The 27,500-nt window shown below is 43.0% G+C and overlaps 1 protein-coding gene and 1 long non-coding RNA gene across 3 annotated transcripts in view; both read left to right on the forward strand.

Moving 5' to 3' along the window:
• Positions 1 to 27,500, forward strand: part of LOC147027257 (A disintegrin and metalloproteinase with thrombospondin motifs 3-like) — a 399,233-nt gene that overhangs the window by 215,654 nt on the left and 156,079 nt on the right. For both annotated transcript variants that reach the window (XM_085883516.1, XM_085883515.1), the window contains exons 6-9: positions 8,702 to 8,785; positions 9,316 to 9,472; positions 17,396 to 17,501; positions 26,792 to 26,935. In XM_085883516.1, coding sequence (XP_085739642.1) covers positions 8,702 to 8,785; positions 9,316 to 9,472; positions 17,396 to 17,501; positions 26,792 to 26,935 — 491 coding nt within the window. The remainder of the gene's footprint in view (positions 1 to 8,701; positions 8,786 to 9,315; positions 9,473 to 17,395; positions 17,502 to 26,791; positions 26,936 to 27,500) is intronic.
• Positions 9,492 to 12,163, forward strand: LOC147027259 (uncharacterized). Its single transcript, XR_015058753.1, has 3 exons — positions 9,492 to 11,344; positions 11,802 to 11,937; positions 12,025 to 12,163. It is a non-coding gene; the product is annotated as an uncharacterized LOC147027259 (long non-coding RNA).

The raw sequence follows: 27,500 nt of genomic DNA on the forward strand, positions 1-27,500 counted from the left end.
ACCTACCTAAGTACCCACACGGAGGGTAGACCGGGCGATCGCACCTCGCCGCAGGTCGACTTCGGACACGGGCCACTTTAAGCAACCCGTTCCGTACTATCGGGATAACCGAGCGGTGTTATCGTCAGCCTCGACGGTTCGATTAATTATCGGGGGTTTTAGCCCACGACCAACCCTTTACATGAAGTAAGATGGAGATTCAATAAAGGAAAAGACGAAGCGAAACGGGAAAACAGTTCAACATGAAGCACATTTATTTCGCGATGAACGGAAAGCACACATATACAATTACACCAAAAGCAAATGTAAAAGAAGAAACACAAAAAGCAAATGCAACAATGCAGATCTAACCGACTACCGAGCACACGGCAACACTTATACAGTTTTACTTCACAGACGGTGCCGACAACACATACACTCAAAGCAAAAGAAAAAGACCACCCTCAAGGATGAGGGGGGTAGGCGGGCCTGGGGCCGAGACCGCGTCGGGCCTACCCGTCTGATGATGAGCCGCAAGATGGCGGTGGCGCCCCGACTCCGCGGGCCTCGCTGGGACTGCCTGGTATGGGGTGGGAACGGGGCCCCCTTCTCGCACTATCTCAGCGCGGGGGGAAACAGGAGGGGGGTTGTTGATGCTCGGGGGAAGGAGGATATCTCCCTGTCTCGGGTCCCGCGATGAGCGTCTCCACCACGACCTCGGTCACGCCGCCGGCCTCTCCCTCCGCAGCTCCCCGACTCTGACACGAGCACCCCCTCGACCGCCTTCGCCGCCGCCACCTCTCCACAGCTCCGTCCAACCGCCTTCTCCGACTCCTCTCTTGACTCGTCCCAACTCTTCACTGACTCCGAACTCTTAACTGCCTTGACTGACGAACGCAGCCCGTTATATGCCCCTTGGCCTCGCTCCTTCACCTTCGACCCTTTACCTCCGACCCTTCACCTCTAACTGGCTCCCCATTGGACCGAGGAAAAGTGGACGTGAATGCTTTTTGATCCATGAATTTGCATATAGCGATATTACTCCAACGCACCTGGAGGCGGGGCCAAATCGCCCCACACTCGCCGATAGGACGGAACAGGAGTGGGCGTGAGTCGTTTTTGATCCGTTTTCTTCGGAAAGGCCGGCGCTTTTGCACCCCTGCTCGGTGCGCGCCCTGCACGAGTCCAGTATCGGTGCCCACAAGTGGCGTGGGAATGACGGTGATGCGATGGTTGCGAGGGCGAGTTGTGACGGTAAAGGTCGTGGCTGTTGTTGTGAAGCGGTGTTGCGGTTGGTGGTTGTTGTGTGATGGCTGTTGAGACATGGTTGGTGGTGGTAGTAATGGCGGCTGGTCCAAAATAAAGATAGTAAAAGAAAAACGCCTATCTGGAGGGGTCGCAGCCCGAATGAATGACATTTATTCCCTCTAAACAACGGGTTTGGGCCTAACTACACATATACTTACAGAGATATCTCACCTAAGGGACCTGAATGGTGGTTTGCGAATTTCGTCAACCACAACAATATATATATATATATATATATATATATATATATATATATATATATATATATATATATATATATATATATATATATATATATATATATATACACACGTTTCAGCATAATCAACACAGTAACACCAATGCTTTGTGATAGTCATATGATCAACAGAGCTTTCTGTCACCATATATGTCCAAAAATTGTTGGTGTCGCACATTTCACATTTTACAAGATGAGATTAATTATTTTACTTCCACAGTATCAAGGTCATGTGAATCCTCAGCAATCTCACTGTTTGGAAAATGAGTCATCACTTCCATGCATGCTTTTGGAAGCGATTTTGTGCAGATGTAGACTCGCAGTAGACAACATCTCCTTGGTACAAGTCAGGAAATCTATGGCTTCAACAGGGATAGGTAAGCTCACCCACCAAACCATCATCGACATCGAAGTTCCTTTCCACCTAACATCTTGCATCACATCCGTGTTTTTCTTCACCATTCAACGCAATTTTACATAGTTCATAGGCAGCAGTGGTGGGACTGGGACTGTTCCTAAATACATGCACCTTCAGAGCAAGATGTCTGCCTTTGGGGTCGTTGTTCTTAAACCAAAGAAATCGCAAAAAGTCTCGGTGATTCTCACGCACGTAGAAACAATGTAGCATTTGCTCTACGTCGGCCATGATGGTGATGGGTTCCTGTCTGAAGCAACCAATACCCCAAGGAGACTATTGACGAGATGTGGATCAGGCAGTTTCATGAGACATCACTATAGATAGCACTGCCATCGAACACCATGTGAATATTGTCAGGTTGGCATGAATGGAATACAGCAAAATGAGGAAGATACCATCGTGGTGGTTTGGCCTCTGTTCCTGGTTCAAGAGGCTCAGCATATCCTTTGGAAAAGAGTTTCACCATGAAGTCCACAGACTGCTCTTTAAGGGCTTTGTTTCTCATCCAGAAGCTTGCAAAGGGAGTTGGTTAAGTGCAAGGGGTCAATTGTCTGGAATTTTAGATTGTCTTGGAAGGGTAATGGTGCCACCCAATTGCCATTATCATTCCTGTTGAATCTGTCCTCCATTATAGTGAGAAAACAGTTGTCTTCCATGGAGCGACCCAGCTTATCATCATTCATTGTTTGCTGATGGATATCACTGACGCCCTTGTCGTCATAAGCTATGTGGTCACAGGATCTCCCAAAGAGCTGACTTGAAGGTATGTAATGTGGCAGGATGACGTTCTTGATGGTGACCGATTTGAGCATGACAAACAGAATGATAGTCTTCAATTGTCGAGAATGTGATGACAATAGGCCTCCACTTGCTCAGGGCTATGGACGCCGTCCAGAAATACATCACAAATTATCACCCATGCAAGGTCCATACGCTGAGCCAACGGAGCATTTGGGTGTCCATTCCAAGATTCTCTGACCTTCAGCAGCTGAGGAGCATCTCGTCCAATTAACAGTAAAAGGGTCGCTTCTGGGTCAGGTTTGGGAAACATTTCTGCAATAGGATGTAAATGTGAGTGGAGTCTTGCTACTTCCAGTGTTGGAATCTCAAAATAATTACAAGGAATAGCATTACACTCAGTTAGCTCCGAGAGCGTCAGGTGGACGATTCTCTCAAATGATTTGATGACTATATTCCTGACATGCCTACCACTGCTGCCATAGCTCCAGAGCAGGTTTTGAGTTCATAGGGGAAAATATTATTTGACACATTGAAGTTGTCAAAGGGTTTGCTGTGGCCCAGAGACCAATTTGACTGGTCATCCAACACAGCAAAGTTTTCAGGATTACCAGTGATGAATACTTTCACAAGACAGATTTTGGAACAGGACCTTCCTCTGGATACAGTACTACCACAAATGTCCAGAAACCTGCTAATCACTGAGGGTCGCTCCCCGTCCTGCTTTTGAAGCCCATCCAACACTCTCAGGGTTTGAAGAGTCCCTGATAAACTGCCTCCCTTCCGGTCCGTCGAGGGTAGCACAACTGTCATCATGAAATGCTGGGTGCTGTCGCAGTGAGAACAACGTAATTTTACTTGACACTCCTTGCCTGGATATGCCTGGTGTTGGCTTAATGGTTAGGGTGGCGGGCTTTGGATCCGAGGGTCCTTAGTTCAAATCCCGCTCAGCTGTTGAATTAATACCAGGTAGGGTTAACTCGGCCTGTCATCCTTCCGAGGTCAGCAAAATGGAGCCAGCATTCTGGTATCCTGTGTTGGAGTGGTAACCCGTCCAGGATTGTGCCCAATAGCCAAGGAGACTGCTTAAGCAGCACCAATGCTCTGCACAGAGTATGGTCCCAATCTCCTCCTCGTCCTTGCCTGAATGGTTAGTTAATAGAGCACATCTGGAACATATTTCCTTTGGTTAAGAAGCATGAGTCTGGATTGCAATGTTCTGCAATGAACAACAGGATGTTTAGTCCTGTGATTAGGACAGAATTGTTGTGGATATTCCATTCGACGATGAGTGTACAGTTTTTCAGGAGGCAACACAACTGCTGTGGTCGGTTGCTCAACAAGCAGTGGCAGCATCTCATCTGTGACCTCGGTCTTGCTTACTGTGACCCTTGTGTGAGCGCCACTTTTGAAGGCAGATATTGTGTTATTCGTAATGAGTGAAGCTTTCACCTTAGTAGCTGAAGAACGTGATCCGTCATCATATCCCGAGGAAACTATCAGAATGAGGCCATTTTGAATCTTTGCATTGTGCCAAATGAATGATGAGAGCATTGAAAATTGTAGAAAGGTGACATTTTGGGTTTCTTTGCAGTTGAGGGCCTCTACACTCCAATGATCCATGAGGTGGTGAGGTGGAAGCTTCACAATGATTGGTTTGAGGAACAGAGATAGTGTTACGAATTTGGAAGCCTTGTGCACACAGACAGACAGCAGTCCCCAAGTTTAGTTATCTCGATAAGTATGTGTTTATAGTTAGGGTCCCCTCCCTGTGTCTAACGGGAATTACATGTGTGCTACGAACTATTGTATTGTCAGGGTTATAAGATCTTTTAACAACAACAACAACTACTACTACTACTACTACTACTACTACTACAACAACAACGACAACAACAGAGCGCCGTCCTGCACTGACCCGGTCGCCATTACTCACGTGTTTTTGGCTGAGGACGTGGGCAGAGCCTTCGTCGCCTCGGGTCGAAGCTCCGCTCCGAGGAGGAGCAGAGAGTGTTTCCTGCAGCCAATGAGCGGAGGGCGAGCACCACACGCGTGCCCCAGCCAATCGGGAGGCCACCACGAGTCGCCTGACAACCCACCGTCCAATCAGGAGGCGAGTGGCGGGCAGAAGCAGCTCCTCCCACCAAAAGAAGAGTGTGGTGGTCGTGGCTGGAGTGTTCTGCAGACGGAGTGTTCGTGGCTGGAGTGTTCTGCAGACGGAGTGTTCGTGGCTGGAGCGTTCTGCAGACGGTGTGGTCGTGGCTGGAGCAATCTGAGACAGTCAACTGAGTCATGGTTGAGCGGCCTCGTTCGTGGGCCGTGGACTTGGAGGCGTGGGTTCAGGTCTCACCGTGGTGGTCTCGGAGTCGGTGTGGCCGCACGAAGCGGACAGGTACCCCGGCCCGGCTTGACCGAGATAGACCCACGAGGTCCATTTCTTTTGTGTGTGTTTGTGGCGCCATCCTGTAAGTAGAATTGTTTAAGTGCCTTGTACATACCTGCATTCCTTTTATTCGGTTAACTCTGCCTTCTTGCGTGCCCCCCCCACCCCCCTGCCCCATTATAAATAAATATCCCTTTTCTTAAATGTTCCAGCTCGTTTATGTGTTTCTTTCATTGGCTTAGCATGGTGTGTGTTGAGAAATAGCGAGGCAGTAAATTGTTCATTTGGACCAACAGGCCTTGGTAAGCTCCACTCGGGTTACACACGGTTCGGGCACGGTAACGGCTCATTCCGCTCGAGGTCCGTCGAGGGTGTGAATTCCCTCGTAGCTTTGCCGCGTGGATAATTAGGTATATTGAAGTTTGGCAATTGACCCTACCCCACCCGGTCGAATTATTGGCGATTCATGGTTCAGTAAGGGACGTGCCTTTCGGACTTATCCGAGAGTCACGACCTAAATTATGGGTGTTCGGAAGGAGACGACTCCACTGCTCCAGCTAGTGGCCGTTTATTGCCACCGATACCCAGCCCCGCAGCAATATATCCAAAGCTGCAAGTCCGGGAAGGGAACCATCGTTTTTGGCAGCCTCAATTTCCTTGATGGTGTCGCTTAACTTCTGCAAAGTTTTTGCAGTCACGAGGAAACACTTGAGGCAAAAGTTCCAGCTTGTTTAGCAATGATTGTGTAACTGCTTCATCGCTGCCAAATCTTTCTTGAAGGCAATTTCAGATCTGCTCTAAACCGACTTCAGGGTTAGAAATGTGGACCCTGTTAAGACACTCTACAAGTGCTTTGGATTCTGAAGCATCAGCCATATGTTGAACCATGAGGTTAAGCTTTTAATCAGATTCTTGTGGTACTCTGATCATGTTCTTGAAGCCCATACACTATGTCCTGAATTTCTCAGGCTTATCGTCAAACACAGAAATTCTATTTGAAACTAAGTGTCGACGAGACAAATAGTTTACACAGTCCTGCATGGCAGGCATCACTGTTGGCATGATTGATAGCTTCACTTCTCAACCTAACAGTGAATGGATAGACACTGGTAATGTTGTCAGATGTGTATTGTTTGTCATCACAGCATATGCTGGTACAGCATGGGTGTACATTGGACTTGGTGCTAAATAACTCGGTTGTAATCCCACTGGACGGTGACGTAAGGTCAGTCATTATACACGGGATACTGAGCGGTCGTAACTGGAGCCGGATTTGTGACCCACAAGCTCACAAAGGAGCATGGTAACACAGTAGGGCTTGATGTGCAGCCATGACACTTAGCATTGGAGAAGGATGACCACAATGGTTGTAAGTGAGGCATTCGTTGGTGGATGGTTAAGTTGTGTATGAAAGACCAGGAGCTGGCATAGTGTAATACTGAACAGAAGGAATTTTCCTGTTGGACACGTTTGATGTTGATGAGTTCTCCATGGATGCTGGTGCTGCAGCGTTGATGGCTGGTGAAAGGGGGTCTACCTGAAATGAGTTTTCGAGCAAAGTAGCTGTGTCAGCACATACCCGGGTATCTGGTGGAATACCTTCAATATTGTCTTCCGATAGAATGGGTGGTGGAGATGTGGAATTTCTGGGCAACGGCATTCCCACCTTCTCTGCAGGTGTAGGTAATTCAGCTGCCAAAATGTTGTTAAATCCACCCCAACACAGAGCACCAGACATCACTTCCAAAAGGGCCTCAGCCACGAAATGTATCTGTTTCGTATCTTCAGCTGTTCAGAATGTATCTGTTGCTGCGTAGCTTTCAATTGTTGCTGCATCTGTTCCTCTTCGATATCACTCTGCTGCTGCATTTGTATCTACTTTTGCTCTTCTTGTTGCTGCTCGAGATTTACTCTGTTGCTGCATTTTTCATGTTTTCGCTGTGCCTGTTGCTGCTCCAGATCATTCTGTTGCTGTTCACGATCATGCTGTTGCTGCGTTGGTCGCTGCTTTTGCTGCATCTGTTACTGCTAGAAATCACTCTGTTGCTGTGCAGCCATCAATTGTTGCTGCGTCTGTTGCTTTTTGAATTGCAATCGAGCATCATCCGACTTACATCCCAAAGCAGCTCTGACAGACGCCTTGGCTGCTTCTGCTTTGGCCTTAAACAAGAGCGAAGACCTGGAAAAGTTGGATGAAACCAGGGAGCGAGTGACAGACCACGTGCAAAGTGAGCTTGACCTGGCTCTTCTTCTTCCTCCCGGCAGCGAGACGAGCGTGAAGTCAGGTTTTACTCTCCTGGAATGGCCTACGTGTCCAGATTCTTCAATAAGAATGCTCCAGGCAGTTTAACCAGCACTTGCAGAGGTCGAAATCATTTTTCTCTTTTGAAAACACTCGAGGTACGTCAGTAAAAACTATGCCTTTTCCAGATTCAACCATACGCCCTGCCAGACAGGGCCGTGCCATTCTCCCTGCTTCCAGCAGAGATGACTCAACACATGGGCAGAGCATAAATATGTATGAGGCAAAACATGAATATGCATGAGTCAAAACATGGGAGGAGCATGAATATACATTTTCAATTCAAACATGGTTACATCACACCCAGAGCAGATCTTTCCTGCTTGGAGAGGAAGGTATGAGATGGCATCCTCTTCCAAAATAATCCCGTCTCTTCGGCGATAAAATCCTGCTGTGGCATAAATCCCTTTCTACTAGTTCCATGAGCTGTGGTGGGAAGTTGTTTTGCAGCATTATGTTCTGCCATGGTTGAACTGGAGCCTTCGGCCCCAGGTACCTCGTGGAAATGTTTCGAAATCTGCAATGATTTCTCCTGTATCACCGGTCTACTCAAAGGGGTAAATCCACATTAGTTTCTCCCATACACCTGTCAAAGGGATTTTTTTCAGTTTGGTCCTTGATCCAAACATTAAGCGCTTTTTCCCTTCTTTCAATAAAAGGATCACGGGACTGGAATGAGACATTTCCGCTTTGCTTACCAGCAACGCTTGCACGGATATTTGACTCACTTTTACCGCACAGTCGTTCAATGATCCCGTATTTGCAGCCCCCAGATGCCGCACTTTGACCTCTTGCTAACCTATCCAACAACTCAATTTTTTTTTCACAATGTCATAACCTTTCTCTGCCTTTTGGCACAACTAATTTTGTCCATCGTTTTATGTGTGGGCGCCATTATTAACTCGTGTATCGACTATATCTCGTAGATCTAGTATTACAGTGTCTCTTTGTCATTTCCTGTTCGATGACGATTCATCATTAAATTTTGCTTCATTCCCATTTGCTGGTCTGAGTACTCCAATTAACAGTGCGCGAGAAGCAAGAAAAGGCTCATAATGGGAGGTAATCGTACCCGCTAATGTAAACAATGACCCATCTTTGCTCAAAAAACGTGCACAACCTATTGTGCACGCCATTTGACAATTGGCCAAAATGAAATTCCACGATAATTAAATCAGAACACAACAGGTTGCCCGCGATTGGTCAAAACCCGTGATATTTGAGGGTTTACTCTCTTTAGATTTATTTGAACAACCACCTTTTCAACAATGTAATGAAACTGAACAACTTTAAGCAATTAAACATGAGCACCTGTCTATCCTTTCTGAAATTCAGGTCAACGAAATCTATCAAGATGAATCTCTTGGTGTGAAGATGAATATTGTTCTGGTACGGATCATTATGCTGGGATACAGACAGGTGAGGTGGAGCATCACATATAATCATAGCAATGTACTGTTGTGGCTGCATTTGGAATATAATACTAGTATGCAGCTTGATCTAATCAATCTCAAGCTATTAAAAATATATCACATCAACACAATATAAGTTAGTATCCAAGTTGGCGAATCCACTCAGTTCTTTGTCTTTTATTTTTTCACTCTAAACACAGCCGAACAGTATTATCTGTTATGTGTTTTTGCATTCTGATATTATGTACACATACATTTGTTAAAAGTTAATGCCTGATATCGATAGTTTATTTCTTCTGTGTGATATAAATTTAAAAATGAAATGCCGAAACTAATTGAAGTACAGGAGCAACTTCAACAAGGTAGCTTGGGTCTGCATTGCTAATTGGGACAAAGATAATGCATATAAATATTTTCATTCGTCTTCAATTTGTACAGCCAATTTTGATGCATGTGAAATATGCGTCCAAATTGTATGTCCCAAATTTTCTTTAAAAATATATAAATCTATTTTAATTGTCTTTGTTTTTGTTTCAGTCGATTAATCTCATTGAACAAGGGAACCCCTCTCGCAGCCTCGAGCAGGTGTGCCGATGGGCACACAAACAACAAAGAGTGCATTCTGCTGATGCTGAACACCATGATCATGCCATATTCCTAACCCGGCAACCTTTCGGGCCTGGTGGAATGCAAGGTAAGTTTTGATAGTGACAGATAGTAAGATCATGAATTTAATAATCCTTCTGCCCTTCTATCTTCTTCTATCCAAATAAAGTTGCACAACCTATCCTAAAGCAATCAACAAAGCTCCACAAGGTAAACACTTTGCTGTTTAAAACCTGATTTGGGTTCCTTCACAGCTGTATATTTTTACAAGTAGTACATGCATGAAAATCCCAGTGCTACACACCGCCCAGCAACCGCTGGATTGGCATCATCGCTTTATTCGTGAGTTGTAAGCAACAGAATAAACAGAAACGCATATGAGGCTGCCAAACGAAGTATCACGTGCAATGTCGATAGCAGTGAATATATAAATCACTATACTTCATTACACGGCCCGCGAGCCACTGGCGGCCCCTGGTGTCCTAGAGTGCGGCCCCTGGTCGCTGTGAAATAGGACTTAGGATAGGTTGTGCAATACACAAATGTGAAAATACCCCATCATAATCCACCATAAATGCTATCAAATTGAGACAATGATTTAAAATGAGTCCCAACGTGAAGCATAAAGTAACATAACTACATCAGGATACGGTTGAGGTATACAAAAACAATGATGCTTGCAGCCGAGTTCACCACAACAAGGAAGAGTACGTGGAGCTGGGTCCTAATAGCAGCCATTACGGAATCCTGCAGGCAGTGTGGCGGCTCTCACACTGATGCCTATCGGCAAAAGTGGCCCCCTTCTAAAATATAGTGAAGATCACTGATATAAATAGAAAAGGCCCAATCACGTCTTTCAATAGGTTCTCACCCAATTACGGGTGAGAAATGATTGGGCATCCTTATTATAATTCATGGACTGGTGTTTGTTTGTTTGTGGGTTTGTTTGTCGTGCTACTCCTCAGTGGAGGATAAATGGGGTTTTTAAGGCATCCATTCAAATGAATGGGGAAAAAGGGAAAAACTCTCTGAATCAATGCATAAAAAGCCCAAAACAGGAGACTGATTCCTCCCCCTCCCATACAAACAAATGTAAAATTGAGACTGTCTCAAGGCCCATAAGGTCAAAATAGGAGACTGATCTCTGCCCTGTTAAACTGAGACTTACTGATTAAAGCACTTCTTTCCTTTTATATTTTCATTCCATTCATATTTGTTCATGTTCTACTTTTGGGAATAAATTAATTTTATTATAACATTCATTTCCATCTGGTATAATCACTTTATCTCTTCAAGCACGAAACCTTTGGTTTCATAAAATGAGGAAGTATTTTTAGAACACAGTCATGCTGCGAAAAATGAGGAAGTATTATGTGTCCGTGTCTGATAGTTATACAACACTAACAGAACAAAGTTTAGTTAAAAATGCTTTTTAACGTACATTTTATCAAAATCAGTTAAAGAATTTTCATTTTCGTGTTAAAATGAGTCAGACTGCTTGACTGCCCACGTTTCTCCCAAGCTGTCTCACCCGAACCAGGTCATTTCCTTTCGTGGAAAATACGCTTTGAAAAAAACATTGTTGTGAAGTTGCTTATTTAAACCGACTTGTGTGCCGTTCGTGTTTTATTACGAAAATGGAGCATTCAGATTCTTATGACAACCTTATGGATCAATCGTTTTCACAAGATGAGAGGTGAGATTCTAAACCCAATTTATTATTTATTGTTTAAAACAGAATTAAATCACTATACAAACAATAATTATTTTTCAACAGGTTGTTCCGAATCAGAACATCGTTAATAACAGATGTGGAGAATGAATTATCTGATTTACATGACGAGTGGATAAAAATGAATAACTTTCTTGAAGAGATTCATTCATTTCGAAATCAACTGAATTATATTATTGTTGACTGGAAAGAATGACTCTCACGTAATCTAACGTGGAATGAATCGAGGTGAGGAATTATCACTTTGTCTCTGTTTGTCTCTGTCTATCTGTCTCTGTCTATGTCTCTGTATGTCTGTCTATTTATCTGTCTTTCTGTCTCTCTATCTGTTTTGTCTCTCTCTATCTTTCTGTTTCTATCTGTCTCTCTCTGTTTGTATCTGTCTTTATGTCTATTTGTCTCTGTCTCTGTCCATTTGTATCTGTCTCCATCTATCTGTCTCCATCTATCTGTCTCCATCTATCTGTCTCCATCTATCTGTCTCTCTCTGTCTGTTTGTCTCTCTCTGTCTGTCTCTCTGTCTGTCTCTCGGTCTGTCTCTCGGTCTGTCTCTCGGTCTGTCTCTCGGTCTGTCTCTCGGTCTGTCTCTCGGTCTGTCTCTCGGTCTGTCTCTTTCTGTTCTCCTTCCACACAACCTTTTATTTGGCTTGGTGGTAATTATTGAATACCTGTTTTTTATTTTCAGCATTAAAACTGAATCATACATGAGCTGTGAAAAGAATGAATTTCACAACCTTGAATGGGGTGATGATTCATTTCCAACTTGTTCCAGTTTAAATGTTCATCTGGAGGAATCTGACATGACACTCTATTTTCTGGAGGTAAATGTTATATTTATTATTTTAATCATATCATTATGTAATTATCTTCAGATACCATAATTGTTCTTCACTCTTTGTTTTGAACAGAACATGTTGATCGAGTTTCAAAACCAAAACAAACCATCAGACTGCTGCAAAAGAAGACTTTGTTCAATGTTATTACTTTTGTTTAATTATAAATGCTTTCCTTATAATTATCTGATTTTGAATTGCAAGAAAAGAATAAAGGAGATGAAAGGGGGAAAGGGGGGGTGGTGGGTCAAAGGTGGGGGCGCACAGGGGGGATGGGGGGGTTGGGTGGGAATTCTGTGGGTGGAGCTTGTGTGGATGGGAGGGGCTTGTGTGGGCGGGGCTTGTGTGGGCGGGGCTTCTGTGGTGGGGTTTGTGTGGAGCTTGTGTAGGTGGGGTTTGTGTGGGTGGAGCTTGTGTGGATGGGTGGAGCAAATTTTTTAATTAAACATGTTGTGTGTGGGGAACTAATTTAGTAATCACTAATTATGTGAATATGATGAATGTAGTTTTTGTGAGTGGAGCTTGTGTGGGGTGGGGTTGATGTGTGTGTGGAGCTTGTGTGGATGTGGATTTTGTGGGTGGAGCTTGTGTGAGTGAGGTTTGTGTGGGCGGAGGAAAAAAGGGGCGGAGTTAAAAGGGGCAGAGTCAAAAATGTTTTTTTCAATTTATCTTTGTCTTTTGTAATTCCTGTGAATAAAATGAACCTAAAATCTCTTCCCCCTTTAAATAATATACCTTATAAGTCCAAGGAACTGTATCTATTACATCAACGATTTTAAAAAGCTCATTTGTCCATCGTTTAGTATAACCTTTTTCAAAATGAGATTTCCACCTATATAATATTCTTACTATATCACCAACTTTGAACTTAGGCTTTCTGACATTAATCTCTTTTTCATATTCTAATTTTGTAAATGTTTCTGATGGTTTGGTATTGGTTGAGGTGTGAATCGTATCATTATAATTATCTACAATTTCCTGAATTAAAGATGACCATTGTGGAGAACCGAGTTAAGTGAATTTTTTTATATAGTCTCTCTTTTAAAGTGCGATTAAAGCACTCAATAACAACCGCTTTTACTTCATTAAAGGTGCTGTATATTGGAATGCTGTTATTTTTAATAAAATTCATAAATGTCTTGCTATAGAACTCTGTACCCTCATCAGTCCACAATTTTTAAGGTTTTCTCTTACTTTTATTAAATATCTGTTGAAAGGCTAACATAAGAGTATTACTTGTTTTGTTTTTTAAAGGGACAACCCATGCATATCGACTCCTCAAATCAATAACAGTTAAAGCATACTTGTACCCCTTATCATTATTGAGTTCAATCAAATCAGCGGACCAGATATAATCAACTTCCTTGGAATAAACTTATCTTTGTCTTTTGTAATTCCTGTGAATAAAATGAACCTAAAATCTCTTCCCCCTTTAAATAATATACCTTATAAGTCCAAGGAACTGTATCTATTACATCAACGATTTTAAAAAGCTCATTTGTCCATCGTTTAGTATAACCTTTTTCAAAATGAGATTTCCACCTATATAATATTCTTACTATATCACCAACTTTGAACTTAGGCTTTCTGACATTAATCTCTTCATAGAAACCTTCCTTCTATGAAACTTTGTGATTATTGGTTTCTGTAATTCATCAGCTAATTGTTCTTCAGTCTTAATGACATCATTAGAGCCTATAACTTTTTTTAATATCTAAGACCAAGTTTCAATTTAGCACTGATCATCTTCTTCACGATGAACCCATCAACTTTTTCTCTCGAGGTTGGATTTTGTAGCAGAGACAAATTATACAACATTTCTCTATTGGCTTCATGTTTTTCTTCCAAAGTTGTGGTATTCCCATAATCAATATCGTGCCTCATGCACACTTCATCAACCCTATTTATGGGTTTGTTCCATGGTTTAGGATTGTCTGCTGCATCTAATCTTTTATCCAAGTTTATGCCTGGACCACAGAAAGAATACCCTGGTAGATGTAATTCCCCTGGTATTCCAGTAGTTGTAAATTTACTTCCTGATAAAAACTTTTGTAAGTCTCCTCCATGTTTGTGTTTGGAGATAAATTGACTCTTTTTAGAGCCACACACCGAACATATACCTTTTTGTATAACCCTGTTATTTTTACTTTTAAAAGATGAGTTTTTTTGTGTTACTTTTATTTTTACATTTGAAACAAAACTCATGTATTTCTGAGAAAAATTCCTGCAGAGTGCGAAAACCTTTTTAGTTTCCAACATGCACATTTTAATCTTAATTTTTAAAACATAAAGAATCCTCAGAAATGTCTTCATTCTCTCCTCCATTTATTTAAGAAAAAAAATGAAAAACTTTAAAGTCGATCACACCAACATCGTAAATAATATAATCTTTATCTCCACTGAAACCGATGTTTATAGTCTTGAGGCAAATATTTTTAATAGACTTGTCAATTCTTTGTTTTCCTCCTCTGTGCATTGAGATTTATTTATTTTCTGTAATACCCCCAATCTTTATCTTATCTCGCTGGTTTCCATATTTTTATATTTATTTATTCTCTCTCTTTCCTCCCTCTCCCTCTCCTCCTTCTCTCTCTTCTCCCTCTCCTTCACTCTCTTCTCCTCCTTCTCTCTCTTCTCTCCCTCCTCCTTCTCTCTCTTCTCCTTTTCCTCCTCCTCTCTTCTCCCTCTCCTCATTCTCTCTCTTCTCCTTTTCCTCCTCTTGCTTCTCCCTCTCCTCCTTCTCCTCCTTCTCTCTCTTCTCTCTCTCCTCCTTTTCCTCATTCTCTCTCTTCTCCCTCTTCTCCTTTTCCTCGTCTCGCTTCTCCCTCTCCTCATTCTCTCTCTTCTCCTTTTCCTCCTCTCGCTTCTCCCTCTCCTCCTTCTCTCTCTTCTCCTTCTCCTCCTTCTCTCTCTTCTCTCTCTTCTCTCTCTTCTGCTTTTCCTCATTCTCTCTCTTCTCCCTCTTCTCCTTTTCCTCATCTCACTTCTCCCTCTCTTCCTTTGTCTGAGTTTCTTCAACTCCTTCCTTGTCCCTTACTATCCCTGAATCACTTACACCCCATAGAATATACATATATTCATCAGGATTACTTGATATTCCTGCATCCAAAATATTTTTTTTTTTACAACAGGAAACCAATAATATTACTTCTGAATTTCTGAAAGAGCCTTGCGTTTTCTTAAGTTCATAATTTTTTCATTATTTAACATTTTAATCAAATCCATAGTTGTTGGTTTATTAACATCAGTATAACGCCAATATTTTATTGAAAATACCTCATTCTTATGTTGTAGAACATATTTGTTAAAATACCGAATACCCTTTTCTTGAAGGTATGCTTGGACACAGAAATGATAATTTCCTTGAAGCATTCTTGCTGTCATTTATGGATTACAAATATTTGACAGATTAATATAATGACAGGAAACACCCCCCCCCCCAATCTTCCCATAGTTAAATCATTTTGTATTTCCTTACTTATTATATATAATCCTGTTTTTTTCTGTTTTCATGATATAAACTATGGCATAACCATGATTACATTTACCCTTATTAAATTCTTTTATTTGTTGTTTACTAATCGTGCTTCCACAAAATCATTCTCGGCACCAAGTGGATAATATTCTTCCTTACGAGACTGATTTAATTGTTCCAGGTCTTCTCGGTCAATTTTAAATGACCAATTATACCCTAAATCATTCATATTGTTACGGTTGTGGAAATTCACAGAACACCATTCAGGTTTCCCAGAGATCAGTTATGTCGATAAGTGTGTGTTCAGATTAGATTTCCCCACCGACGTCAAACGGAAATTATTCGTGGAACCGGGCTGTGATCTTTGAGTCAGCCATTATTCTTTTGCTATCTTTATTTTGGAACAACCACTACTTCAACAACCGCATCTCAACAACCATGCCATCCCCACCACAGAGCAACCACAACGTCGCCTCACCTTCATCTCCACAAACGCCGCCATCTTTTCGCCAGCCACGGCGAATCCCACTGACAAGTGGCATCTCCGCCGACAGACGCGGGAGCTGATGATTTCTACAACGTCCGCTTTCCACGGCAGATGATTTCTACAACGTCCGCTTTCCACGGCTGATGATTTCTACAACGTCTGCTTTCCACGGCTGATTTCTACCACGTCCGCTCTCTCCGCGTTTCGCGACGAGATTGGATCAAAATACCAAAAGGGGCGGAGCCAGTGGGGGGGGGTGAAAGGTCGAAGGTGGGGGATCAAACTCACCTCCCATGGACCCCATAAAAGGCGTGCTGGAATGCACAGCGAGTCAGTTCTTGTACAGAAATAATAGACAAACGGCTGTAAGTCTTTGTTTGCTCGTGTCCTGTCCTTTACCCCCCATTGCATTAATTGCCTTGACTGCATACGTGTGCAAATAAATGTCCTTGTTTAAATATTCACCTGTTCGTTTCGTCCTTTCCTGTCATTGACTGCCATTATTACGTACGGAATATTAGCTGGCTTTTAAATAGCTGATCAAGTAATCGGATCTGGCGGGGCTTGGCGATATACAACCGCTCGGAAAATCGCAAACGGTGCGAGCTGCGTACAACAGCTCATATCCGTACGGGTCCCGGCGAGGTGTAAATCCCCGGCATTTCTGTCTCCGCGCATACTTAGGTAAATCAACAATTCGGCGATCGGACCCTGTCGCGCGTGGACAGAATAGTTGGCTGATTTACGGTGTGATTAAAAATACACCCGTAGCTGGATTTCAGCATTGATCCGAAAGCTTCGACTAGGTTTGCCACGTCTGGTGGGCGCGCGGCCGCGATTAGTTAAAAGCAGTCGCTCGCATGCCGGAGTGGTGAGAAACCATAACAATATCATACCCCCATTGTTCTAGCCTCATACAAACAATACGCTATTCTATATAAAATTTTATTTGAATTGGAACTGTGAATTCTGGATGAACTGGAGATAAAATCAACACTTCTGTATCATTGGAATACAGCTGTTTTATTTAAGGATATATATATATATATATATATATATATATATATATATATATATATATATATATATATATATATATATATATATATATATATATATATATATATATATATACTGTGTTTAATCACTTAATCTCACCAAGTCATTCGCGTCAGTCAGACTTGGATAATTTATTAATTTATCAGCATTTTTCATACTAATATTTTTTGTTATACTATATTTCTGTCTTTCAGCCTGTGCCTTTGTGTAATAATTTGATAAATCAATATCCAGTTCTTGGGATACACAAAAGATAGAACCATCTTTACCAACACTTGTGCTCTTCCATAAAGCACGCTCTTTTTCTATATTCAATGAAAACAATTTTCAAACTTTGAACTGGTAGTTATAGAAACTGAGCGTTGTCATGATGGCATTTTGTAACAAAGTAGCAGCTCCAGAAAATATTGTGTTCATGTCTGCAGGGTATGCGCCAGTCACAGGTATGTGCCACCCGCTCAGGAGCTGTACTCTGAATCATGAGGATGGATTCTCATCGGCATTCGTCGTGGCTCACGAAACTGGACACGTGTGAGTATCGGATGTTTTCTAGGCTGCAGGACATATTCATGGCATTTGTTTTCACTGATCCATTGTATATCACTTTGGCCCTACTTATGATTTCCAAACACTTTCCCACCATCGCAGGTTCACCGCCATCCACAACTATGATCTTTTATACCCCCATCAACCCTTCCCAAGCCCACTTATTTCCAGGTTACCAGGTCGAACACTGCTCCCTCACCCTCCACTTCATTTTTTTTGTTATTTTTTGTTCAGAGACAGAGACACAGAGACAGACACAGCAAATAAGACAGCGGCTTACCTTGCCGTGTTTTTAAACCCCCAGGGATATTTGACTGGTTGAATGTTAAACATGACAATCACCGCTGCGCTTCGACAGAAAGTGCCATTTCCTGTGTGTTTTGTATTTTTCGGTGATGGCCCCGCTTCACATCGGGGCATCAAAGGTTTCATCGGCTTGAACTGTGTCCTCCCGGGAGGGCAGAATGCAGTCATTGTTGCTGTGTTTGCTTCTGATCTTGTTTTTTTTGCTGTTGAGAAGTTTCAGTTGCTCTGGAAGTAGTCATTGCTGCTGTGTTCACTTCTTGTCTTGCTTATTGATGTTGCAGAGTTTCTTCTGCTCTGGATTTTTGTTATACCTTGTTTTTTTGTCATCTATGTGTACATCTATCTTACTGTCCTGCTTTTTTTTCTTCTTGTATCTTTCTTCTTCTATCTGCCTCTCCTTCCTTTGTTCTTTGTTGTCTTCTTTTCATTGTTCTTCTGACGAACTCCTCCTTCTGCCTTCCTCCTCCTCCTGTGTTTCTCTTTCTGCTTTTCTTCTCTTTCCTATTTCTGCCTTCTTCCTCAACACTGTTTATTCTTCTTCAGCACTGAGGAATTCACATCACATTTTATCACAATGTTTGACATTGTTGTGTTTTTTTTTATCCTTGTGGAGCTTCAAGATAGACAATGTTGTATGTTTTTCCATGTGGTGCCAAAATGAAAAGGTTTTTGCCATTGCCAACTCAGAAACTACCAACATAGAGTTAGCAATGAGAAAAGCATGGGCTTTACAGGTTGCGGCCAACAACTTTTAGTGATTGTCCTTGTGCCTTGTTTATGTTCATGGCAAAACTGAGGTGGACAGGGAACTGGAGCCTTCAAAATTGAAATGAAAGTCAGAGGTTATGATTGGAATGCATGGAATGAAGCCATCCTGTCCTGCTGCCTGGCCTGTCATGATTGTGTCTTCATTGACATGTGGCATAAGCTTCTTGACCTCCAAACATGTTCCATTGCAGAGTATTGGTGGGTCCAGATTCCTGAGAAGCATGATGGGTGCACCAATCTTGAGCTCCAGATTGTGAGGAGGCACACCTGGTGGTTCCAGAGAGTTAATAAATTATGTGGGGGTAGTGGACTGCTTCTTTTGTGTCCGGTACAGTGTCAACCGACTTGTACATTTGCATAGTGCCAGGTAACTGTGTAAGAAGGCTTCTGTGGAATTGGCTGCTTCATTTTTTGGTGCCAAGATGGCTCTTTGGCATAGCTTCTTGTGGCCATGGAAGTTATGTAAAACATTTGGAAATTGTGCACCTTGTCGTTGTTATGTTAAAGTGTTGCAACTGTTTTCCAAATGTTGTTCATCGAGATAGTTCCATCTTCATTCTCAGATACCATGGCTCCATTTCCCAGTTTGAGCAGTCGTGCAGCCTCCTCCACAGCAGATGAATCACCTGTTGTAAGCACTCGCATGTTTGTCATTCGGCTGAGTTGCTGATTGTTGTTCCAATTGCATGAGGCTTTGAGGGAGCCCTGCAGTTCTTCTGCTTTGGTTCCATGTGGAATGATTTGCAGTGTCTGTAGAAAATCCCCAACCAACACCAGAGTCACTTCACCTATTCTTCCATCATTATTTCGAATATTTTGCATGATGCGATCAAGAGTCTCTAAGGAAGCTTTGTGAGGCATTGTACCCTCATCTCAGACATTGAGCCGTACTCCTGCAAGAGCTTTGCTTTGCCAGTGCCCCCCCCCCACCCCTGCTAATGTTGCAGGTTGGTGCCTCCATACTTGCCAGATTTAAGGGTAACTTGAAGACTGAGTGAGCTGTTCTTTCACTTGTCAACAGTGTGGCAGAAATGCCTGATGATGCCACGGCAAGGGCAATCGTGTTTCTCTGCCATATTTTTGCCAAAAGAAGATTGACGAGAAACGTTTTGCCAGTTCCACCAGGAGCATCCAGAAAGAAAGTGCCACCACTCCCATAGACAATTGCTTGTGTAATCTCAGGGGTGCAAACAGGCCCGTCGCTAGGGGGGGGGGCATTTGGGTGCAATGCCCCCCCCATGGCGCATCTGGTGCCCCCCCCCACTTGTACGCCACCCATTTATGCCCTGTTGCACCCTGTGAACAACTTAGTGTTTAAGGACGAGCGCCCACTGTGAACTCCTTGCTGTTTAAGAGTTCACCTGTGTGAAATAAAACCCTTATTCCAGATGTTCAACGTGGTGCATAATAAGGCCTTCTTGGATAAACTGTTCTTTAATAATATCCTTCTTTGAATAACAGTCAAGAGATAAGTGTGCGCTTCCCAGCGCATCTCCAAAAGCAATTGGCAAGACAATACAGTCCAAGACCACAAGATAAAAGATAATAACACAAGCACCAACGCCAGCAGCCAAGACCTCGTGTCGAATGTCGATGTTGTGGGTGGTTATATATATATATATATATATATATATATATATATATATATATATATATATATATATATATATATATATATATATATATATATATATCGTGGATCATTTAGTTTTAAGGAATAGCCATCAGTGTATTCGATATGGAGACCCTATTGAGCAGGTTACCTGATTGGTTGTAAGTTAGGTATAAATGTAATATAGTCATAATATGATTAAGAAAAAGACAGAAATTTACATTATTAAAGATGAAGTGCACGTGCACCGCGTGACCTTCACAACCCGTCAACCCTCCATCTTACAAAAGTAATTTTAAAATAAAAATTAAAAATATGTGTGTTTGCAATCGTGCTTACATTCGAAATTATGCAGATAAAACCTGTTTTTGATGGATGGATCATTTAATAAATAAAACCGTCAACCGTCAAATCTCGCGAGTCGCGAGATTAGTGACGCGAGTCACGAGGGACGAATCACAGAGCACGAGCTTGCAGCAGGAGAAAAAGACGTGGATGATGGATATACGAAAATGGCTCAGAAAAGGAAAAATGCAAGCGACGAAAATGAAGAAGATGATGAAAGACATGTTGTGGGAGGAGGAGGAGGAGGAGGAGGAGGAGGAGGAGGAGGAGGAGGAGGATGATGAGGAGGAGGAGGAGGAGGAGGAAGAGGAAAAGACGATCATGTCAATGAAATACCGACAGAAGCTGGCCAACCTGGCCAAGCCAGCAACGTCAGCCCTGCGGCTGGAGCCCCAGCGCAGACAGCCAAGTTATCATGCTCGGAGGCGGCCTCGGGACCGGGTGTGACTGTCAAGCCGCTTCCCGATGATCTTGGAAGTGAGAGACCGAATCAAGTTGTTCTACAGCGGTACCCTGGCCATCTGTTGCAGAACAAGAGTCGCTCGTTTGTGTCCTCGTGGTACCAGACTAATGAATGGCTGGAATACAGTGTGCAGACAGATGCAGCATTCTGCTATCCATGTGGGAAGTTTAACACCGCACGTGGCCCAGTGGACTCTACTTTCACAGTGCGAGGCTACCGGAATTGGAAACATGCCGTTGAGAAAGGCAGGGGGTTTCACAAACACGCAACTTCAAAGGAACATTTAATTTGTGTTTTGAGGTGGAAGGAGAATGAGAGGCGCATCGATTGTGGTAAGGAGATTTCCACACTCCTCAATGCTGACCAGCTAAATAGAAACCGGTACGATGCGTCTGCTCTTATAGATGTTGTGGAATTTCTCGCCGAAAATCAGATACCTTTTTAGAGGGAGCCTTGATCATTTTGAAGATATGTCAGATGGGTACAGTGGGCTCTTCCTCTCGCTTTTAAACTACACACTCAAAAAAGACACCAAGCTAGCCGAAATAATAAAGCATATCCCACGAAACGCAAGCTATACTAGTCCGGAAATGCAGAATGAATTGATCTGCACATTGAGTAATGTTGTGACGGATGCCATCATGTAAGAAGTAGGCACATCATGGTTTACCATTAAGGTGGATGGGACGAGGGACCCCACTGAATGCGAGAACATATCAATCATCATTCACTTTGTATCCGCATCAAATGAAGCAATAGAGCGTCTACTCACAATAGCTACAGCCGACGCTGGAGATGCAAAAAACATTGACAGACCTAATAATTGCAGAGCTGACAAAAACAGGACTTGACACGTCAAAAATATTAAGTCAGGTGTACGACGGGGCTTCGGTAATGGCTGGGAAGCATGGTGGGGTGCAAAAGTTGTTGCAAGAGATATTGGAAAGAGAAACCCCCCATGTGCTCTGCTTAAATCACCAACTCCATCTGGTAGTTATCCATGCACTGGCAGCAGAGAAAGCTGTCACTGATTTCCTCGAGGTTTGTTGTTGCCTGTACAAATTCTTCAGAAAGCCCACTGTTGCTGCACAGTATAAAGGTGAGCAGTTAAAACGACTTCTTGATCAAAGGTGGACGGGACATTTAGCCACCGTGTCTGTGATCATAGGATATTTTAAGGATATCACATCCTTACTGTCAGAGATTGATGCAGAGCGCGCCTACGGTGCAGAGATGAGGATGGAGGCTATTGGGCTTTTGGGGGAAGTCTCTGGGCCTGCCTTCATGTTCATTGCTATCTTTGTACAAAAACTGCTGATGTTGTTAGATGGCCCTAACAGACTCTTGCAGGCAGAGGACATGGACTTGCTAACGGGGTTGGAACTCGTGGCGAGTGCTACAGAGTGCGTGAAGAAACTCCGCTCTGAGGAGGAGTTCACTGATCTGTGGAACAAGGCCAACGGTGCTCGCACTTCTACACCTGCACCACCAAAACGGAGACACACAATGCATAAGAACTTGGAACAGTTTGTAGTTTTGAAGACTACAGGACAAAACAACGACAATGACAAGACGGAACTGCAGAGGGTTTTTTACAGCGCAATTGCCACTGTGCTTGGAGAGATCGCTCAGCACTTCAGTGAGCGCAACACACAACTCGCCCGTTCACTCGCTGCCTTGAATCCTGAAAATGGCACGTTTTTGGATCCCCACTTGCTCCAGCACATCATGACATTAACAAAGTCAACCATCAGTGAAACAGAGTGTGTGGTTGCAAAGTAGTTTATTCGCTCACAGACAGAAAAGCAGCCAAACGAGAGATGGACAACACAAAAACTCCTCTCAACATACCACAAAACGCTGGAAGCCATGTCAAGTGTTGTGACTTCTATGAGACTTGGACTAACATTTGGTGCGTCCACTACCATGTGTGAAAACTCATTCTCAACAATGAGGAATGTCTTCACTGACCATCGACGGTCCATGCGCCAGGCACAACTGGTACAGCTGGCCTTCGAGAGAGACCTCACACGTAAATGCCTGAATGAATGGAAGGAGAAGGTCCTCAGAAGATTCCACACCGAGACACGTCGCCTGCAGCTCTTCTGACAGCGAGTACAGTGGTATAAAAACTATACGAGCAGTTCAGATTGTGTGTGTGACTGCTGGTGATGCGTGTGTGGTTGTGGTTGCAGTGTGGTTGTGGTCAGCACCCGCCGTGGGTCGGCTGCTTTGTACTTCTGATGTTTAAGTTAAATGTTGTGTTTGGTGCTTTGCATATCCCATATGTAGTGCTTTGTACATAACCTTACCCCTGTGTAATTGAGTGCTTTAAATGCGGACCTTGTGGCATCTTCAGGCTGGTCGTATTTGCTGTTGATAGTTTAACGTGATAATCGCAGGTCATAGCCGACTGTATCTTATTTCAAAGTACATTGATTCTGGTGCCAACCTCCCCCGTTTAGTCATTGTATCTCTGGTATATTAATTTTCTAATGCCAATTCTTCACAACACCTTGTATAAGTGCACCTGAATTGGTGCCAATTGTCTCATCATTGAATATCTGCATTGTGAATGTGCCAGTTTGTTGCGGCTCTCCTGCATTCAAATAATTTTAGGCCAAAAACATCGGAACATATTAAATCTAGCTGAGATCAATTTGGTTAGTATGCGACGGCAACCTCAGTATAGATGTGTCAATGCTGCATGAATACAATAGTATACCGGGTTATCAAAAATATTAAATATAATAATTGTGCCCCCCCCCCCATCCAGTTCATATGCCCCCCTTAATACTGAGCCCTGGCTACGGGCCTGGGTGCAAATTAACCTTTTTATCCACCGGCCAGCAGGGCCGGTGACTGTAAAAAGTTACCGGCCCGATAAAATAAAGACAAAAGTCACAAATTTGATATCAAACACTTTTAATATACTCACATGAGTGAGTTAGATGAGTGAGGTTGGTTGGATGAGTGAGTTTGATGAGTGAGTTTGATGAGTGAGTTTGATGAGTGAGTTTGATGAGTGAGGTTGGTTGGATGAGTGAATTTGATGAGTGAGGTTGGTTGGATGAATGAATTTGATGAGTGAGGTTGGTTGGATGAGTGAGTTTAATGGAGGAGGTTTGCAGAATGAGTGAGTTTGATGGAGGAGGTTGGGTGGATGAGTGAGTTGGATGGATGGATGAGTGAGTTTGATGAGTAGGGTGGGGGTGGGGGGATGATGCAGGGAGGAGGAGGTTGTGGGTGATGGGGGGGCAGGGGGGTTGTGAGTAGTGCTGGGGGAAGGCATTTTTGTGGCTGATGGGGTGGGGGTGGTTGTGGCTGAATGGGGGGAGGGTTGTGGGTGATGGACGATGGAGTGGAGTGGGGGGGGTTTGTGGGTGATGGACAATGGTGGGGGTACTACTCGTCCACCCAACATCACATTTAATCTCACTCATTCACCCAACCTCACCCATCAAACTCACTTATTCATCTGACCTCACTCATCGAACTCACTCATTAACCAAAAAGCCTCATCAAACTCACTCATTCACCTAACCTCACCCATGAAACTCACTCATTCACCCAAATTCACTCGTTTAACCAACCTGGGCATGAGAAAATGCGTCCAAACCGCACCAAACCGTCAAATGTCACGCAATCACACGTGATTTGGAACGAGATGAAAACAGACAAAATGGCCACCGCAGAATTACCGGTGATTTCTGCGGACAAAAACAGTAGTCTCAGTTGAGAAAACTAGTAGAGAAGCTCATACAAATTGTACAAAATAACAGGAACCACCGGTAATTCGCCAGCCGGGCAGGTAAGGCATTATTGTGTACCCGCCCAGCACAAAAGTTAGGCGCCATTGGCGACCAGGCGGCCGTTAATTTGCACCCCTGAATCTTATTGAAGGCTTCTCTTTGGTCTGGGACAGACATGGCTCATTCTCTTGGATGTATTCAGCAAGCTGTTCCATGTTGTAGTTGGTCTCTCTCAAAATGTAATTTGTGAGCTCATTGTCATTATGTTGTTGAGGGCCAGGAAGGCCAAAAGTTTTTAGGTCAGAGCCCCCCAAAGCCTTGATCTCGTCTTCAATGATAATAAGAGCTTGTTTGAAGATGGCATCACTGTGGTCCAGTTCCATGTTAGGATTTTTGACTTGTGCGTGAAGCAAAATGTCCTCTGCCAGATTCTCCTTGTGGTTGCCCAAAATGTTGTTGAGGATTTGACATGGCACTTGTTTACAACATGATGGCAAACAGGTTTCACAGCATCCATGGTGATTGAGTTGCAGCGGCCTTCTTCAGAGTCCTGTTTTCAGGTGTATCATCCTCCAGGAGTCCTCTGAGCTGGCAAGCCTGTTTGTACATTTCACAGATTGTGGCATCCATCGTTTGCAAGTCCTTAAGTGAAGTTGAACTTTTGACCTCATGCAGAAGCAATCTCAGATAAAAGCATTCAAAACAAGAAGGGCACTCGGTCGAGCGCATACCTCCGCCATATAATGCCTGATCCACGAGAACATATCGGGCCCAATAACTTTTTGAAATATAATCGTTTTTGAGCCCTATCTCTCAATGGTGAAGAATCACTTTAAAAATTAAATAATTTTCATATGCAGATCCGGATTCGCATCTTCACCGAAATCATATCAATTTGTCGTGGTCAGACACCCAACATTGCTGCCAACTCTGATGGTTGTTGTGAATTCACTTTGTGTCCAACAAGCGGTTGCTGAGAGAGACTCAAATGAGATTTGTAACCTGCATAGTCCATGAGCATCAGCTGTGGCTGTTTGGACATGTGGCTCGTTTTCCTGATGCTGATCCTGCTCACCAGATTCTCTCAGTGTTTGTGAGTTGAGGAGGCCAATGAATGGGCTGACCACATGCCTTTTGGTTGAAGCAGGTTGATCTGCATCTGAAGGAGATGGGGATGGGCCAGGCATCTGCCTGCGAGATCGCCAGATAGAGGCCCCTGAAGTCCCGGCGGAAAGTGGATGCGGCGACATGCTGCTCCTGCACATGCTCCCATACCTGACCTAACCATCTTCTGTTTTTTACAGCTTGTTCGAAAAAACAGAGAGCTATAGCGATACCCCCGGTGTGAGCGTAAGCGTCAACGTGAGCGTCAGCGTGAGCGTTAGAACAGAGAGCTATAGCGATACCCCCGGTGCGAGCGTCAGCGTTAGCGTCAGCGTGAGCGTGAAAATGTTAAAGTTTTTGGTGCAAGTTATTTCCTTTCTAATGTTTTTATCGACCACACTATTTTTTATTGATTACAATATACAAATACATATATTGCTTTAAAATTATTTGGATCAGACTTCACTGCAATGCTTTATATGACATGATGGTGATGTGTGACCCTTGGTGATGACATTCATCAATTCCTTCATTTTTTGTCAGAATACTCTTGCCAGCAAATCATGTTGATACTGTGGTTTTTGGTCTGGCATCACCATCTCCAAAGTTAGACAACCCTCTCAGCTTTTCACTTGCCATGCTTCCAGTATCATCCTGTGACATTTGTTGGATTCCTCATCTTGGACCAGATTCTCTCTCAGTCACTGAAGTTTTTCTCCAGACACTGAGGCTCACTGTTCAACATTACTGAGGTTTTCTGCTGAAGCCAAGTTTGTGATGCAGTTAAATTTGTCATCATTCAAGTTATAATATCTGACGATTGGTGAGAGTTCTTTAATCATAACAAGTGAGAAGTATGGACAAGGTGTTATGATGTATATATATTTTTTCATGGATAAACAACGTTAAATTTGACATGCCACAGGCTTGGTATGGAGCATGATGGACAAGGAAACCGTTGTGGAGATGAGACCGGACTTGGCAGTGTCATGGCGCCACTCGTTCGTGCTGCATACCACCGCTACCACTGGTCTCGTTGCAGCCGTCGAGAATTATCCCGTTACATACAGTGAGTGTGCAGTTTACAAAAATAACTTTTTACAAAAATTTTTAACTTGTTTATCAAAGAGGATACCACTATATGAACAATAACAAAAATGTTATGCCAAATCTCTTGCTTTCTCCATTGATTCCATGTTTTGTCTTCCTCGATTCTCTGCTTTGTGGGAATTATTTCATATTTCATATTTCATGCAATATATATATATATATATATATATATATATATATATATATATATATATATATATGTATCTCGAATATATAAAGCTCAATCTAACCACTCAGACTCACTCAATGACTCACTCAATGACTGATATTAATGTTCGGACCTTCCGGGTGACGAAAAATAGCTGAAATTCCGAATGCCAACATACATCAAAGCCATTATACCGGGAAAAATCACAGAACTGTTGCAAAGCATCTGAAAATGAAAATATATATAAATGAAAAAAATAAATGCAGGTGAGAGACCTGAGACAATGGGGAAGCATGGTAATTTTGCGTGCCAATGGACATCAACGGCAATACACTGGGAAAAAATTACAGAACCGTCGCAAAGCACTTGCAAATGA

Source organism: Eptatretus burgeri, chromosome 5, assembly GCF_056783735.1.
Source record: "Eptatretus burgeri isolate ZD-2024b chromosome 5, Ebu_testis_v1, whole genome shotgun sequence".
Lineage (NCBI taxonomy): Eukaryota > Metazoa > Chordata > Myxini > Myxiniformes > Myxinidae > Eptatretus > Eptatretus burgeri.